The 18927-nt window shown below is 45.0% G+C and overlaps 1 protein-coding gene across 1 annotated transcript in view; it reads left to right on the forward strand.

Annotated features, from left to right (window-relative positions):
* Positions 1-18927, forward strand: part of LOC138674460 (lymphocyte cytosolic protein 2-like) — a 652779-nt gene that overhangs the window by 454958 nt on the left and 178894 nt on the right. The window contains exons 8-9 of the mRNA XM_069762300.1: positions 7655-7743; positions 15147-15204. Of these exons, the coding sequence (XP_069618401.1) occupies positions 7655-7743; positions 15147-15204 (147 nt within the window). The remainder of the gene's footprint in view (positions 1-7654; positions 7744-15146; positions 15205-18927) is intronic.

Here is an 18927-nt window from a genome sequence, read left to right on the forward strand (position 1 = left end):
CTATGAGGGACCCTGTGCCAGTGCCATCGCCCAAAAGTGTGCACACCCACATGTCCAGGCAAACAGCACTCGCACGGGTGCTTGCGACAAGTGGTGACCACGGCCCTGTGGGGGGAGTCAGACCATTTAGGGAGGTATAAAAATGGCCTATGGTGGACATTCAGCAGCTGCAAATGGAGGAATTGGAGCAGTCAGTAAGAGGAGGCTAAAAGCAAGACATTTTTCAGGCAAGCTACGTGTCAGCAGAGGAAGGTGGGGCAAAATAATTTGAAATCCATGAGTGGTTCATTTTGATGAAAGTTAGATCATCAACATTTCGGGTAGCCAGACGTGTCCTTTTTTCGGTCAGTAATGAACCAGCAGCACTGAAGACTCTTTCTGATAGCACACTAGCAGCTGGGCAAGCGAGCTCCTGTAATGCATATTCTGCCAATTCAGGCCAAGTGTCTATTTTAGATGCCCAGTATTCAAAGGGGAATGACCTGTGAGGGAGAACATCGATAAGGGAGGAAAAATAGTTCTTAACCATACAGGACAAATGCTGTCTCCTTTCACTTTGAATCGATGCAGCAGTACCTGTCGTGTCTGCGGTCATTGAGAAATCACTCCACAACCTGGTCATAAAACCCCCTCTGTCCAACGCCACTTCGGATTTGTGCACCTCTAACACCTCTGCCATGTTGCCCCCTACAGCTCGTTTGAGAACCATCACCGCCGCTGTGTGCTGGGAATGCCTGAACCAAACAGTCTACAAGAGTTGCTTGTTTGGTAGCCAATATTTGCTCAAGGTTCTCATGTGGCATGATATTTTGTAATTTCCCTTTATATCGTGGATCCAGGAGGCAAGCCAACCAGTACTCGTCATCGGTCATCATTTTTATAATGCGGGGGTCCCTTTTTAGGATACGCAAGGCATAATCAGCCATGTGGGCCAATGTTTCAGATGTCAATTCACTGTTTGTGCTGGGTTGAGGAGCACTTTCTTGCAAATCAACATCACTTGTCCAACGCAAAAACCCTGTACCTGACCTTGCAACGCCACCAGTTTCTATTGCCCCCTGAGAAGCATCCTCCTCCCATAAATATTCATCCCCATCATCCTCCTCCTCCTCTTCATCCGCCACCTTGTCCAGGAGAGTTCCCTGAGCAGACAATGGCTGACTGTCATCAAGGCTTCCCTCCTCCTCAGCTGCAGACGCCTGCTCTTTGATGTGCGTCAAACTTTGCATCAGCAGATACATTAGTGGGATGCTCATGCTTATGATGGCGTCATCTGCACTTACCAGCCGTGTGCATTCCTCATAACACTGAAGGACTTGACAGAGGTCTTGTAGCTTCGACCACTGCACACCAGACAACTCCATGTCTGCCACCAACTGCCTGCCGGTGTATGTGTATCCTCCCACAAATACATTACAGCACGCCTCTGTTCGCACAGCCTCTGAAGCATGTGCAGTGTGGATTTCCACCTTGTTGCAACGTCGATTATTAGGCGGTGCTGGGGAAGCGTTAGCGATCGCTGATGGTTCAGCATACGGCTGGAGTGTATGGGCGACCGGGAGATGTGCGAGCAAAGTCTTTGCACCTTCAGGAGCAGGTCTGGTAACCACAGATAATTTTTCAGGAAGCACTGCACCACCAGGTTCAAGGTGTGAGCCAGGCAAGCTATGTGTTTCAGTTCTGAAATGGCTATGGCAGCCATAAAATTCCTTCCGTTGTCACTGACTTCCTTTACTGCCTCAAGATGTACACTGCCCAGCCATGACTGAGTTTCTTGCCGCAAGTACTCGGCCAGTACTTCCGCGGTGTGTCTGTTGTCGCCCAAACACTTCATTTCCAACACAGCCTGCTGACCCTTACCACTATCTGTTCCATAATGTGACACCTCGTGTGCAACTCTGGCAGCTGCGTATGGAGTGGTCGTGCGACTGCACTCTGTGGACGAGCTTTCGCTTCTGGAGAAGGAGGAGGAGGAGGGGTGTCGAACGCCTACTGCCAAATGTTTCCTAGGCTGTGGGCTAGGCAGAACTGTCCCACTATGGCTGTACCCTGTGGACCCTGCATCCACCACATTAACCCAGTGCGCCATGATGGACACGTAACGTCCCTGGCCATGCCTACTGGTCCATGCATCTGTTGTGAGGTGCACCTTTCTACTGACTGATTGCCTCAGTGCATGGACAATGCGGTCTTTGACATGCTGGTGGAGGGCTGGGATGGCTTTTCTCGCAAAGAAGTGTTGACTGGGTAGGTCATAGCATGGTACTTTGTAGGCCATCAGGGCTTTGAAAGCTTCACTTTCAACCAACCGGTAGGGCATCATCTCTAACGAGATTAGTCTAGCAATGTGGGCCTAGCAATGTGGGCCTTCAAACCCTGTGTACGCCGATGAGAGGATGAGTACTTCCTTTTCCTAACGAGAGTCTTTTGTAGGGTGAGCTGGACTGGAGAGCTGCATATGGTGGAATTAGCGGGGGTGGTGGTGGACATGGCAGATTCAGAGAGGGTTGGTGATGGTATTCTTGATGTTGGCCTACCTACAGTGTTTCCTACCAAGAACCTTGTGATTCCCTGACGGCTTTGGCCTTGCGAAGATACCTCCACATTTGCTGTTGGTGGTGTCCTAACCGGTGGGCTTACAGTGAGGGAAGCAATGTAGCATTGCTGACTACCTTCATTCTGAGCGGGTGCATCAACGGTACGGGACGTTTGGTAGTTAGTCCAGGCTTGCAAGTGCATGGTGGTTAAATGTCTATGCATGCACGTTGTATTTAAATTTTGGACATTCTTCCCTCTGCTAAACGTCTTTGAGCATTTCTTACAGATAACTTTGCGCTGATCATTCGGATCTTGGTTAAAAAATTCCCACACTGCACTCTTCCTACTATCGAATACCTTGTCAGGCATTGCACGCTGTTCTCCTTTCACCAGATGGCCACGCTGTCCTAAAAGTGTTTTGGGTTTTGTCAAACGTTTTTGGCCAGATACGGGCCTGCCAGAAGAAAGCTGTTGCGATGTAGATGCCTGCTGCGGATCATCCTACGCTTCAGAGATACTGCCAGCGGCACCCTGTTCCCCCAATGGCTGCCAATCTGGGTCAACAACTGGGTCATCTATCACCTCCTCTTCAATGTCATGTGCACCTTCCTCTGTGTCACCGTGTAAGGTGCTATAGCGTTGGTGACGGGGCACCATAGTCTCATCAGGGTCAGATTCTGGCTCAGTACACTGCGAAGGCAATGTAGTGATCTGAGTCAATGGAACAGCATAATAATCTAGCTGTGGCTGTGCAGCTGTGCACTCCATGTCCGATTCATCTTGTAATGGCCTGTTAACTATTTCCCTTTCTAACCCAGGCACGGTATGTGTAAAGAGCTCCATGGAGTAAACTGTAGTGTCGCCTGCCGCATCCTTCACTTTTGCTTTGGGTGAAGGACACAAGGAAGCGACTTGTTCCTGACCAGGAGCATCCACTGACGACTCGCTGCTTTTATATTTCGAACTTTCTGAAGAGGAGGCGAAAGAGCTAGAGGCTGAGTCAGCAAGGAAAGCCAAAACTTTTTCCTGCTGCTCCGGCTTTAAAAGCGGTTTTCCTACTCCCAGATAAGAGATCCTTCGAGGCCTTGTGTAGCCAAACGATGACACTGGCTCAACACCTTTAGCCTTAGGTGCTATTTTGCTTTTCCCACTACCACCAGATGCTCCACCACCACCACCACCATCAGTACCAGCTGGCAACGACCGCCCACGGCTTCTTCCACCAGACTTCCTCATTTTTAGGGAAAATCTAACCAAAAGAACAACCATTATATGGTACTGTAAAACAAGGTAGAAGGTGTATATAAACTTGTTGGCAATTTAAATCTCCCTTTTTTTGGGGGGAGACTTTAGCAAAAAACAGGCCCTGTGTATTACACTACACAATGTAATTGGCACAACGTGGCTGGCAGATATACGACAAACAGAACTGACGTATAGAAACTTGTTGGCAATTTAAATCTCACTTTTTTGGTGGGGAGACTGCAGCAAAAAACAGGCCCTGTGTATTACACTACACAATGTAAGTGGCACAACGTGGCTGGCAGATATACGACAAAAAGAACTGACGTTTAGAAACTTGTTGGCAATTTAAATCTCACTTTTTCGGGGGGAGAATGCAGCAAAAAACAGGCCCAGTGTATTACACTACACAATGTAAGTGGCACAACGTGGCTGGCAGATATACGACAAACAAAACTGACGTATAGAAACTTGTTGGCAATTTAAATCTCACTTTTTGGGGGGGAGAATGCAGCAAAAAACAGGCCCTGTGTATTACACTACACAATGTAAGTGGCACAACGTGGCTGGCAGATATACGACAAACAGAACTGACGTATAGAAGCTTGTTGGCAATTTAAATCTCACTTTTTTGGGGGGAGACTGCAGCAAAAAAAAGGCCCTGTGTTTTACACTACACAATGTAAGTGGCACAACGTGGCTGGCAGATATACGACAAATAGAACTGACGTATAGAAGCTTGTTGGCAATTTAAATCTCACTTTTTTTGGGGGGGAGACTGCAGCAAAAAACAGGCCCTGTGTACTACACTACACAATGAATGTGGCACAAAGTGGCTGGCAGATATACGACAAACAGAACTGACGTATAGAAAATTGTTGCCAATTTAAATCTCACTTTTTTGGGTTGGAGACTGCAGCAAAAAGCAGGCCCTGTGTATTACACTACACAATGTAAGTGGCACAATGTGGCTGGCAGATATGCGACAAACAGAACTGACATATAGAAACTTTTTGGCAATTTAAAACTCCCTTTTTTGGGGGGGACAATGCAGCAAAAAAACAGGCCCTGTGTATTACACTACACAATGTAAGTGGCACAATGTGGCTGGCAGATATATAAAAAAATACAAGGGCTGTAGCACAATTTCAATCTCCCTACAATGATCAAAGGACAAGTATGGCAGCAATAAAAAGGACTGCTGCACACGAAAGTGTGGACAAAGAAACAAGAGAACTGTGCAGAAAGGAGCAACAGGATTTTTGCTTTTAAAAAAGCAGTTGGTTTGCACAGCGGCGTACAAACAGCAATGCAGCTATCAGGGAGCCCTATAAGGCAGCCTACTAAGCTACAGCGCTGATGCACAAAAAAAAACTCCAGAGTCCCTGCAAAGAAAAGGTGGTGTTGGACAGTGAAAATCGCTACAGAACAAGCAGTTTCGGGGTTATTCTTCCCTCCCTAACTATATCCCTTCTTCTGATGAAGCTGCAGCAACCTCTTTTTGTGCTAAGATCGGCAGAAGTAAGATGGCGGTCGGCGTGCACGCCCCTTTATAGCCCCTGTGATGCCGCAGAAAGCAAGCCAGTCATTGTAATGCCCTTCTCTAAGATGGTGGGGACCGCGACCTATGTCATCACGCTGCCCACACTCTGCGTGCTCCTTCATTGGATGAGAAATGGCGCGGAAAGCATCATACGAAACGCGACTTTGGCGTGAAGATCGCCGACCTCTTGTCCGATCCCACACTAGGATCGTGTCGGGTTTCAGGAAACCCGACTTTGCAAAAGTCGGCGATTTTTGAAATTGTCTGATCCGTTTCGCTCAACCCTCGTTGGCACAGCTCCCAGGTATCACAACTCTGCACATTTCACAATTGTTTTTTACTCTGCTTTACTATTGTAGTAGTTTCCCCCTTGGTATTGCGGTTTATCCATAATTGGGCATAGTCCCTCACACATATGCACTTTAGTATACTTGTTCTTGTCATATCTGCATCTTTAATTGTAACTACCACTACTTGTTTTTTCCTGTTGGATGCAGTGTCCCTTTCTTTTCTGAACAGACACTGTCTTCATATGCAATCCTTTGTTTATGCGCTATTTTAGATTGTTTTAATCTTTAATAAACGTAATGTTTTACATTATGGTTTCCTGTGCATTTCTCCTTCGTATGTTGTAGTCTTGCTCTTTTTTGCATTATAACCTCTACCTAGCATCATTATTTTGAGACAGTGTCACTTGACTGTTTTTGTTTTTAATGTCTCTTTAACTTGCTGATATGTTCTTAGAATCTTACACAAGCAAATCCACAACGTGCGCACATAGCCTAAGACTGGGATATAACAAATTTCAAGGTTTGTTAGAGGGTCAATAACGACTTGCAGGATTGCTACTTCCAGTAGGTGGCACTAAAGTTCAAGTCCTCTTCTGCTCTGAAGGAGACAATTTACATATTTCATTTCCTAGAGGAGCATGCAAGGTGTTTAAAGGGAACCTGTCACCCTGTTTTTTGAGATTGAGCTATAAATACTGTTAAATAGGGCCTGCGCTGTGTGTTCCTATAGTGTATGTAGTGTACCCCGATTCCCCACCTATGCTGAGAAATAACTTACCAAAGTCGCCGTTTTCGCCTGTCAATCAGGCTGGTCAGGTCGGGAGGGCGTGGTGACATCGCTGGTTCTTCCTCAGCTTTACGTTGGTGGCGTAGTGGCGTAGTGGTGAACAAGCAGCGCGCGATCTGCGCTGTCATCCCTTTCGTCGGTGGGGGCGGCCATCTTCCTGGGGCCGCGCGTGCGCAGATCGAGTGCTCTGCTGCACGGGGCTTCAGGAAAATGGCCGCGGGATGCCGCGCGTGCGCATTAAAGATCGCGGCGGCCATTTTCCCAAAGTCGAGTTTGCATCTCGGCTTTGGGAAAATGGCCGCCGCGATCTCTAATGCGCACGCGCGGCATCCCGCGGCCATTTTCCTGAAGCCCCGTGCAGCAGAGCACTCGATCTGCGCACGCGCGGCCCCAGGAAGATGGCCGCCCCCACCGACGAAAGGGATGACAGCGCAGATCGCGTGCTGCTTGTTCACCACTACGCCACTACGCCACCAACGTAAAGCTGAGGAAGAACCAGCGATGTCACCACGCCCTCCCGACCTGACCAGCCTGATTGACAGGCGAAAACGGCGACTTTGGTAAGTTATTTCTCAGCATAGGTGGGGAATCGGGGTACACTACATACACTATAGGAACACACAGCGCAGGCCCTATTTAACAGTATTTATAGCTCAATCTCAAAAAACGGGGTGACAGGTTCCCTTTAAGTCTCCTCACTCTCCACTAGGAGAAACCTTAACCCTTAGGCCGGGATCACACATGCGAGAAATCCGTCCGAGTCTCGCATGGTAATACCCGGCATTGCCGCGGTCACTCAGGAGCGGAGCGTCGGCCGCATAGCAATACATGCAGCCGCACGCTCTGCTTCTGAGTAATGGTGGCAATGCCGGGTATTACCATGCGAGACTCGGACGTACAGTATTTCTTGCATGTGTGATCCCGGCCTTAGGTGGACAGAAAAAAGTTATGACTGGGAAGACCGGAATAAAAAATGAAAATGCAAAAATGGAAACTGGCTCAGTTGTGAAGGGGTTGATATCAGTTCCTACGTTACATAAAATCCTAAAGTAAGTCTGCACTGCAAGGTTCCAGAAAAACTTCAACCAGTAGTGGACAGCAGATGTCATATGCATAGACTTATTTAAGAGAACAGTGTGTAATGGCAGAGAAAACAATTTGCAATGATGAAAATATTCAGTAGTTTTTAATCATGTAATTATTTTGGTATCTTTCTGCTTATATATAACCACAATAAATTCTCATGTATTTCAGACAGGCCAGTCCAAAATAGTTCTGTTCGATATCCTCCAAATCCTCCTATTCGGACTGGAGTTTCTGCTTGTACATCAAGAGGCAACACTGTAAGTCAATTTTAATAATTTAGAAATATGGAATATTGGTCAAATATATAAAATGTTCTTTAACTGTGACTGATTAAAAATAAATAGAGAGTTGGTATGTATACATCCTCCTAACTGCTTTCAAAACAACAATAGTCCTTTAATATGAAAGTACTGGCCTGGCTTATTTTTCTGCAGTCTATTCTACCTGCATCCCTCAAAGGAATATTGAGAGACGCTGTAGAAAGCATTCTAGCCAACATGCCATCACAATTCTAAAAATAGCTTATTTTCAGAATGACCGCTTCTCCAGCAGGCAAACAGTAGAAAGTGTGCACACTGTTAGGCCTCATTCACATGTCCTGATATTTCCGGTACTGAGCTGAGCTGAGATATCGTGTCCGTGTGTCCATGTGTTTCATATGTGCGGCATATATGTGGCAACCAGAATTTCTACGTCATTTTCTCAACTGCATTAGCGGTGGCCTGATGCGACCACTCACACTCAAGAGCCGGGGAAGAATCACTCTCTGCAGTGAGAGCGGGCCTCACAATGCACTGCGATGATCTCACTGAGGTCAGTGCAGTACACCATGAGTTCTGCTCTCACTGCAGTGAGTCATTCTCCCCTAATCTTCATCATGAGCGGTCACCTCAGGCCTCCGCTGATGCTGATGAGCAAATGTAGCACAGATGGATTATGGTGTGGGACACTATGTATTCTTTCAACTTCGGACAGATGAGGGATATTGTTGTTTTTCATTTTTGTTCATTTACAGGAGAAAATTGCTTCAGGGGATTTGGCGTTAAGGTGAGTATAATGTGATGTTTTATTTTATTCTTAATTAAAGACTCGAAGTAGACCGCAGGTGCTGAATACAGCTCTCAACATTGTCCCTTGTTCTCACTGATCTCAGTGTAAGCAGGGGACAAACATGTAAGCTACCTTCAGCTCCCGACGGCGGAGAACAGCGTGCAGAGTACCGCTGATTCCCAGAGGCCAGTACGTGTCACACTCATGGCACATGGTTGTCATCAATGTGTCATCAGAGTGCACTTGTGCATGACATTCGGCGGCCCATTCTGCTGCTAAAAAATGGACATGTCAGTGCGTTTTGCTCATGGACACTTGGTCCGTGGAAGCACAGTGACTGCAGTATGTTTCAAAACTGTCACCACCCGTACCAGGGACACTGACATGTGAAGGTGGCCTTACGGTTTGTTAAAGAGAAGGTGCCGCAATTTTTTTTTTGCATTAAAAATGATTGTTCATATAAACAATTATTTATAATACAAAATAATTTTTTATATCTTTTTTATTACTAATTATTTGAGCAGCCACTGGGCGCCGCCATTTTGCTTTGTAAGAGTGTTAGGGTATGTGTCCACATTCAGGATTGCATCAGGATTTGGTCAGGATTTTATACAGGTAATATCCAGACCAAATCTGCACCTGAGGTCACTGGCAGGTCACCTGCGTTGTCCTTGCGTTGTTTCTGCAATGTAAGGAAATACCGCGTTCTTAAAAAATGCGCCGCATGTGCGTTTTTGCGGGTATGCCGCATGCGTCTTTTAATGCATAGTGGAGACGGGATTTCATTAAATCCCCTCCCCTATGCTGTAACATCTGGACGCTGCGTTTTTGACGCTGCGGCTCAACGCAGCATCAAAAACGCAGTGTTTCCTGAACGTGGAAACATACCCTAAGAGTCCCAGCAGGAACTTACACTCTGCAAACACGGCTGCCCTGGGCATAGGAGACAGCTGTCGGACAGCAACCTTATACTTTGTATTGAGCTGCTCCCTGCTGTGATCTGGGCACGCCCCCTGGGCTGTCCACATCACAGCAGAGGGAGGAGGTTGGCGCCATCTTTCTGGAACAGTGTATCTGTGAGCTCCTCTTGAGAGCTGTGCTGTTGGAGGAGCAGCTCGATCTGTCACCCCTTCACACTATCAGCGGGCATTCCCTGTCCTCTTCTATTCTGCCTGCTTGCACGGAGTTACCGCGACAGAGCAGTACTAGAAGACCACGGCGTCTGACGGCTTCTGCTTCATCGATGAGAAGAATCACTTCTCCTGTGTATTAAAGGTGTTTTGTTTTCTTTCTGCAGGACAGGGGTTAATAGACTATGTGGAAATTCCTGCTTTCAGCTGTGCTCAGTTAGCCACTCCTTTCTCCTATAAAAGCTAGGCTTTCTGATCAGATCCTTGTCTGAAATATCACTTGCTTGATAGACCTGGAGTAGTGAGGAGCTGGTGTTTGGAGAGCTGGAGGAATTTATTGTGCGACAGTTGTGTGGTTTGTACGCTTGGAATATTCCTCATCCTTACCTGCTTTATTTACCCTCCCCGTCCTTCACACCCTGGTGGATACCTTTGTTATTTGTGAAAGCATATTTTGTGTGAGTGGAGTTTTCTTTTTACCCTTATCTTTGTTCCCCTGTTTGTCGGGTTGGTGTACTGTTGTACACTATAGCGCCTCTCTTCCCCGGGTGGGGGAGGGAGACAGACGCAGAGCAGCAGTCAGGAGACAGGGCGAGGGCGGAGGCCCCGGCATCTTCGCCATCTGAGGTATCCCAGGGAACAGGGCGAGTTAGGGCGCCCCCTAGAGCTAGCGCCAGGAAAGGTGCCCCTGGTTCCAGTTTACTCACCAGTCCAATCGTGACACTGCAATCTCTAGAGACGATGAAGTGCTGCGGTCTGATGTCGCTATTATGGGCTGCAGAGATAACACAGAGAAGAGGGGAGGGGGAGACTCTGCTACTCCCGTCCTGTCTCTCACTGCAGCTCCTGATCAGGACATTAGACTGTGGTGTATCTATACCTATACTGTGTGATACTGACTGCTGACCCGTGTATCTATTCCTATACTGTGTGATACTGTTTGCTGACCCGTGTATCTATTAAAATACTGTGTGATACTGTCTGCTGACCATGTATCTAATCCTATACTGTGTGATACTGTGCTGAGCCGTGTATCTATTCCTATACTGTGATACTGTCTGCTGATCTGTGTATCTATTCCAATACTGTGTGATACTGTCTGCTGACCCATGTATCTAGTCCTATACTGTGTGATACTGTGCTGAGCTGTGTATATATTCATATACTGTGTGATACTGACTGCTGACCCATGTATCTAATCCTCTCCTGTGTGATACTGTCTGCTGACCCGTATATCTAATCCTATACTGTCTGCTGAGCCATGTATCTAATCCTATACTTTGTGATACTGTGCTGAGCCATGTATCTATTCTTATACTGTGTGATACTGACGCCTGTATCTAATCCTCTCCTGTGTGATACTGTCTGCTGACCCAGGAATCTAATCCTCTCCTGTGTGATACTTACTCCTGAGCCGTGTATCTAATCGTCTCCTGTGTGATACTGTCTGCTGACCCATGTATATAATCCTCTGTTGTGTGATACTGACTGCTGAGCTGTGTATCTAAACCTATCCTGAGTGATACTATCTGTTGAGCCGTGTATCTAATCCTCTCCTATGCACTCCTCTCCCCCCTGCATGTCTTTCCCCATTGCGCACACAGCTCAGTGCGTGCGATAACAGGAGCTGCGGGAGTCATGCTATGTTATGGCATTATGTGTGATCTATATGACGGTATTATATGTGATCTGTATGGTGGTATTATGTTTGATCACTATTGTGGAATGATGTAAAAGCTATATGACGGTATTATATGAGAACTATATTGTGGGATTATCTGTGATCTATGTGGCAGTACTGTGTGAGAATTATATGATGGTTTTATGTGTAATCTACATGGTGGTATTGTGTGTGATCTATATGACGATATTATGTGATTAGTATATGGCGGTATTATGTGTGATGTATATGGCGGTATGATGTATATGGTGGTATTATGTGAGAAGTATATGGGGGTATTATGTGAGAAGTATATTGTGTTATGTGTGATCTATATGGCGGTATTATCTTCAGAAAGGGGACCCATTTTAGGGTGGTTCTGGCTGATCACCTGCACGTGGGTCTGGTGTAATAGAGGGGCAGCATGACCTCCAGTTAGGTGTAGTCAGGGGAGGGCTGGTGAGGCAGCTGAATAGAAGGGTCTCATTTTTATTGTTACTATATGGCTAAATTTCCCCCAGCCTGCTTTGCAGTGTCACCCTGTACTGTGCCTGTCGCCTCGCTATATTGTATAATACACCCCATAGGCAGACTCTATAATATAATGCACCAAGATATAGGCAGAATCTTTAGTATAATGCACTCCTCCATAGGCAGACACTATATTGTATAATACACCCCCCCATAGGCAGACTCTATACACTCACTGACAGAAGTTATGTCGTTTATCCATGTTATGTAAATAAAAGCTTATAACCTGACATTAAATTCATGCATTGGTTGTTTAAATTATTCTTTTGAAAGCTGAAATGTTCGAAATGTTGTTTAGGTTAAGAAAATAAATTTGCATCAATGCAGAAATATTGATCAGTTAATGGACACAGAATGGACAGATTTTGCCAAGACAAAAGTTTTGTCGCCTGGTCATATAATGCACCCAATCCTAGTTTACATCCTCACCTGTGTTCAGTAAATGATCAGTTAATTAGTGTATGTGTGTTTAAAAAGAAATCCAGCACCCCAGACCTTCACTTGAACTGCAACTTGAGCTCTGACAACATGCCAAAAATTCACCCTGCGGCCAAAGCCTGGATTATCAAGAGGCTGAAGACCAGATCCATTGCAGAGGTGGCTGGCACTTCTAATGTGTCTCAGCGTCAAGTACAAAGAATTAAAAAAAGATTTGAAGAGACTGGAGATGTGTTTGACAAGCCCAGGTCCGTCAGACCCCACAAGACAACTGCTCAGAAGGAACATATGTTGGTAAGAAAATCCAAAGCAAACCCCTCTTCCTCTGCAGCAGAGCTCCAACAGGCCTGGTCACCTCAAGTCCCTGTGTCAACTAGAACAGTTTTCAGGATTCTGTCTCGAAACGGCCTGTATGGTCGAATCAGTGCCCAGAAGCCAGCACTAAACAAAAGGCAAATAAAAAAACGTGTGGCATTTGCAAAGTACCACAGCCTGCTAAACTGATGGACGCTGGAAAAGTGGCAGAAGGTGGATTTCTCTGATGAATCTTCATTAGAATTACACCACAGCCACCGCAAATACTGCAGGAGACATACTGGAGCCTGCGTGGATCCAAAATACACCCAGAAAAAAGTTAAATTTGGTGGTGGAAAGATCATTGTCTGGGGTTACATACATACAAATAGCCTAAAATATCAAGAAGTATTAGCTATCTCTTATATTCCAAATCATAAAACGTGTCAAATTCTGCAGCAGGATGGTGCTCCATCTCATACATCCATCTCTACAACAAAGTTCCTCCAGGCAAAAAAAGATCAAGGTACTTAAGGACTGGCCAGCCCAGTCACCAGACATGAACATCATTGAGCATGTTTGGGGGTAGGATGAAAGAGGAAGCTTGGAAGACAAAACCAAAGAATCTAGATGAACACTGGGTGGCATGTAAGACTGCATTCTTTGCTATTCCTGATGACTTCATTAATAAATTGTATGAATAATAATCTTAATCTTTTATTTTTATATAGCGCTAACATATTCCGCAGCGCTTTACACACATTATCATTGCTGTCCCCATTGGGGCTCACAATCTAAATTCCCTATCAGTATGTCTTTGGAATGTGGGAGGAAACCGGAGTGCCCGGAGGAAACCCACGCAAACACGGAGAGAACATACAAACTCTTTGCAGATGTTGTCCTTAGTGGGGCTTGAACTCAGGACTCCAGCGCTGCAAGGCTGCTGTGCTATCCACTGCGCCACCGTGCTGCCCATATGATCATTGTTGAACCGCATGGATGCAGTCCTTCAAGCTCATGGAAGTCACACAAAATCTATATAATCGTCTAATTCTGTCTGTTTGTCTGTAACGGAAATCCCGCGTCGCTGATTGGTCGCGGGCGGCTGGCGCGACCAATCGGCAACAGGCGCAGTTCTGTCAGTCACAGTGAACACGTAGTTAAGTCACGTTTACTGAACAAGTTGTCAGTCAGTGTCACGTAGTTCAGTCACGTTTACTGAATATGTTCTGTCAGTCACAGTGCCACGCACAAATATATTATAATGTCGATGTACTTCTTTCGTCCGATGATTTATTTAAATACAGTTAGATATTCATGTAATGGTTTATATATTTTGATGATCTGTTTAATAATTTCGTTCAGTTGTATTAAGTTCTATGAGCAATAAAATTTAATGATAATGTAAATATTTTACCTGGAAAATCCTGTGTATTCATTGCATTATTCTTAACGATGCGTTAGATTCGGGCCACCATCAAGAATTAAATATGACTCATAGCACCACAACTTCATTCACCAATGTTATGCAACATATATTTGTATTTTAAGTAAATTATTTTTTGAATATTACATTACTTTCTGTGTGCGAGAAAACTTTTGTCTTGCCAAAATCTGACCATTCTGTGTCCATTAACTGATTAATATTTCTGCATTGATGCCAATTTATTTTCTTAACCTAAACCACATTTTGCAGGGTTTCGGCTTTCATAAGAATAATTTATACAACCAACGGATGAATTTAACGTCAGGTTATAATCTTTTATTTACATAACATTGATAAGGCTACTTTCACACTAGCGTCGGTACGGGCCCGTCACAGTGCGTCGGGCCGATGTACTGACACATACTGTGAAATAAAATCACAAAGTTTTTCAATGCATCCGCTGCCCCATTGTAATGTCCAGGGAGGAGGGGGCGAAGTTCCGGCCGCGCATGCGCGGTGGGAAATGGCGGACACGACGCACAAAAAAACATTACATGGAACGTTTTTTGTGCTGACGGTCCGCCAAAACATGACGGATGCGACGTGTGGCAATCCATCTTAATGCGTCGCTAATGAAAGTCTATGGAGAAAAAACGCATCCTGCGGGCAACTTTGCAGGATGTGTTTTCTCCAAAACGACACATTGTGACGTGCGTCGAACGACGCAAGTGTGAAAGTAGCCTAAGCGACATAACTTCTGTCAGGGAGTGTACTGTACATTAAATAAGTGATGAAGCCCTGTGATCCATTTGCCGAAAGCTAAGTGAGATTTCGCGCCTGGGGGAATTTGGGAATTACCTCAAAGGGAAAAATAAGGGCAGAGGAGTATTTCACAAGACCTCAGCTTGTATTTTGATTATGTACCTGCTTATGATTCTGTCCCTAACTTGATGTCTTGGTACTGACCCTGTGTGACGTCTTGCCGGCAGCTTGCACCCCCAGGCAACAGCTAACCATGTGGTCCCAGGGATTTAATTTGCAGATACTACTTTTGTTATACAATGTAAAGTAAAATGTTAAATATTTATGTTTGTGTCATGCATGAATAATAATGTTACTGTTTTTATACAGATTTCTGTAGTCCAGTCTTCAAGTCAAGAAAGTCAAAAGCTAACAAAGACATCAAAATGTATGTGGTATCTCAACTACAACAATCATTTTGCTTTTGAGTAGCACCTAGAGAATTATAACAAACAGAATGGTAAAGAAAATATTGACTGTGCAGCTACTGCTGCATTTAAAAGCAATATGAGGTTATTTATGTGACTTATGTGTCAAAACAAAGAGATTTGCTCCTTTAACACATCAATGCTGATCAATGCTAATTGCAGTACTAACAAATGGTAAACAAATGCCTTTAAAGATGTTCACTAAAATACCTGTTAAGACATTATGATACAGGAAAGATATATATCTTGGTACCATGTTAGCCAGTAGATAGAAACATATTTAGAATTGATAGTCCTCAGTGGTTGATACCTTTTTAATGGCTAACTGAAAAGATGGTAACAAATTGCAAGCTTTCGAGACTACTCAGGTCTCTGCATCAGGCATAGGCATAGTCTATGCCTGATGAAGAGACGTATGTAGTCTCGAAAGCTTGCAATTTGTTAACATCTTTTCAGTTAGCCATTAAAAGGTATCAATCACTGAGGACTCTCAATTCTAAATATTTTGTTAAGACATTGTCAGTTTTTCAGTTCTCTTGCATTTTGCCTAAAATAGTAGTAGTCTGTAGTAGCTAAATATAAGGTAGCTCACAAGGAGATATTACTAACAATCATATCAAGCATACACCAAAGGGCATACTGTCCACTACAGAACATGTGGCTGCTATAGGACATATAAACTGGGGGTCTGGTGCCAAGTAATAAAAACCTCCCATTACCCTAGACAATTGTCATAATTTCAATGGTGAACCAGTTGAAAAGGATAGTGCAGCAGGGAGCCATTAGCAGTGTGTCTAAAGGTACCGTCACACTTAGCGACGCTGCAGCGATACCGACAACGATCCGGATCGCTGCAGCGTCGCTGTTTGGTCGCTGGAGAGCTGTCACACAGACAGCTCTCCAGCGACCAACGATCCCGAGGTCCCCGGTAACCAGGGTAAACATCGGGTAACTAAGCGCAGGGCCGCGCTTAGTAACCCGATGTTTACCCTGGTTACCAGCGTAAAAAAACAAACAGTACATACTTACATTCAGCTGTCTGTCCCTTGCCGTCTGGTTCCTGCACTGACTGCTGGTCGTAAAGTGAAAGTGAAAGCACAGCACAGCAGTGAGTCACACAGCGGTGACTCACCGCTGTGGCTGTGCTCTGCTTTCACTTTACGGCCAGCAGTCAGTGCAGGAACCAGACGGCAAGGGACAGACAGCTGAATGTAAGTATGTACTGTTTTTTTTTTTTACGCTGGTAACCAGGGTAAACATCGGGTTACTAAGCGCGGCCCTGCGCTTAGTTACCCGATGTTTACCCTGGTTACCAGTGAAGATATCGCTGAATCGGTGTCACACACGCCGATTCAGCGATGTCTGCGGGGAGTCCAGCGATGAAATAAAGTTCTGGACTTTCTTCCCCGACCAGCGACAGCACAGCAGGGGCCTGATCGCTGCTGCCTGTCACACTGGACGATATCGCTAGCGAGGACGCTGCAACGTCACGGATCGCTAGCGATATCGTCTAGTGCAGAGGTCTCCAACTCCAGTCCTCAAGGCCCACCAACAGGTCATGTTTTCAGGATTTCCTTTGCATTGCACAGGTGATGCAATTATTACCTGGGCAAGACTAAGGAAATCCTGAAAACCTGACCTGTTGGTGGGCCTTGAGGACTGGAGTTGGGGACCTCTGGTCTAGTGTGACGGTACCTTAAGACCCAGGACAGCAGTTGTAGTGATGTCACTAGATATCACCTGCTGTGTGGAGCCTCTTTCTGCACACTGCTCAGACCAATGCAGCCTGTAGACTAAATGAATTAAAGGGAGTATTATTTATTTTTATTTAATGTCAGTACTTGTGGGGGGTCTGTTGGGGGACATGCTGATTATACTTTGTGAACCATCATACTGTGTGAGGGATACTTTTGGGGCCATTTGTGACTGGGTGTTAGACAGAGAGCACGCAAAGACAGCAAACCATTGAACAAGTAAACAAACTTTGATTCACTTGGAGAATATTACACCAAACCTATATATAATTCTCGAGCATCTGTAACACAGCAGCAAGAACAAGTACAGTGGCATCTCCTGGTACTTTAAAACAAAAGAAGATAAAACTCTGGTCCTATGGTAGCTCTACAAACACAGCATGGTAGGCAAGACAACACAATGCTATGTAGTGTAGAGGTCAGCCAGGGCCATAATCGTAGCGGAGCTTATCGGGCTTTGCGTGCCCTGGCCTCCCTCTACATAAAAATCACATCTCCCTGGCAGCTTACTTGTCTCACCATTTTCTACACCGGCAGAGCCCCTCTTTTTCTTTGGGTCTTCTCCGGTAACTTGTGAAATGACAGAGACACAGTCCAGGTACTGCTTAAAACGCAAAACTTTACATTCCGGGTCCTATCGTGCCACACAGTATTTCAGCGTCCTCGCTGTCCAGACTTTCTGCATGTGGGGTTCCCTCAGCCATTTCGTGGCGGCTCTGAGGGCATCAGCCCATGCTATCATCTGCCACATGGTGAGCGACCTGCCCGTTTTTCCTGCCGCAACTTCTCCAGTAGCTCCCACTCCGGTAGCTCACACTTCTAGAACTTCTGTAGCTGCAACTATGATGTTCTACTAATTTGAATGGCTGGGTTCTTTCCTTGAACTCAACCTTACAGGGTATCTTCTTTACTACTGGGCACTTAAACTCTTTTGAGCTTTATGGTCGCCCAGGCCCTTCTCCCAGAAATGAGGAAGTTCCCTTCCTCTAACTACAATGACCCCTCCTACAATTTAACTATTTACACTAAGTCACAACATGCTAACCTATGTGTACCAAAATACCCCCATCTAGTGACCCAATATATATACTGCATACAATACACATGGTACAGCCACAGTAACATTAAACTATGTACGTTCAATATCTATATATGTATATATAGCAGCATGAAATATACATCTTAACAACAGTACGGAAAAAAGCTAACTAGAAAAACCCTGTTAAATTATAACCTTTATTATGTATAAAATTAGAAACACACAATCTAGATATCCCTATATAGGAATGCCTCAAAGAGCTGGGCTACACAATACTGAAAGGAGGCAACAAATCGCTTTCTTTAGCCTCCTACTGTGACTAGTACAATGTCTTCCTACCTAGTGAAACACCTCTGTTACCAACAATGTATACAGAGGTAAGCCTAACCTATAACCTCACAATGAAAATACAATAGCACCCTAAAAAAGTGAAATAGTTGTGTTAACACACTTTAACTCAAAAGATGTGCACATATGAGTGGTCTTTCCCTAGATACCCATCTGTCTGAATGCCTTACCTAGTTGCGGAGGTTGGCACCCTAAGAAAAACGAGATTGGCGCCCCCGCTTGTGCGATAGCTTACCCTAATCTCCTGGTTGCATCCTATAAGATATTAGTCAGAAACAGAAAGCCAGATGGCCTGTATCAGCCATGTAATGATGAATTATAAATGGTATACTGTATGTACTGCAGATATACTGTATACCTAGGATCAACACACAAAAAGATGATATATAGATGTAAGAAAGGAGGTAGTATAGCCCATGCACACACAAATCCTCAAAAAGCGGGCGCACATATTATGAGTATCCAAGGTCCCATAGCAATATAATAATATACACTATATCATCATCCCCACATGAACCAACGGAGATTACACGGTGCCAGTA

This window comes from Ranitomeya imitator, chromosome 4, assembly GCF_032444005.1.
Source record: "Ranitomeya imitator isolate aRanImi1 chromosome 4, aRanImi1.pri, whole genome shotgun sequence".
NCBI classification, from domain to species: Eukaryota; Metazoa; Chordata; class Amphibia; order Anura; family Dendrobatidae; genus Ranitomeya; species Ranitomeya imitator.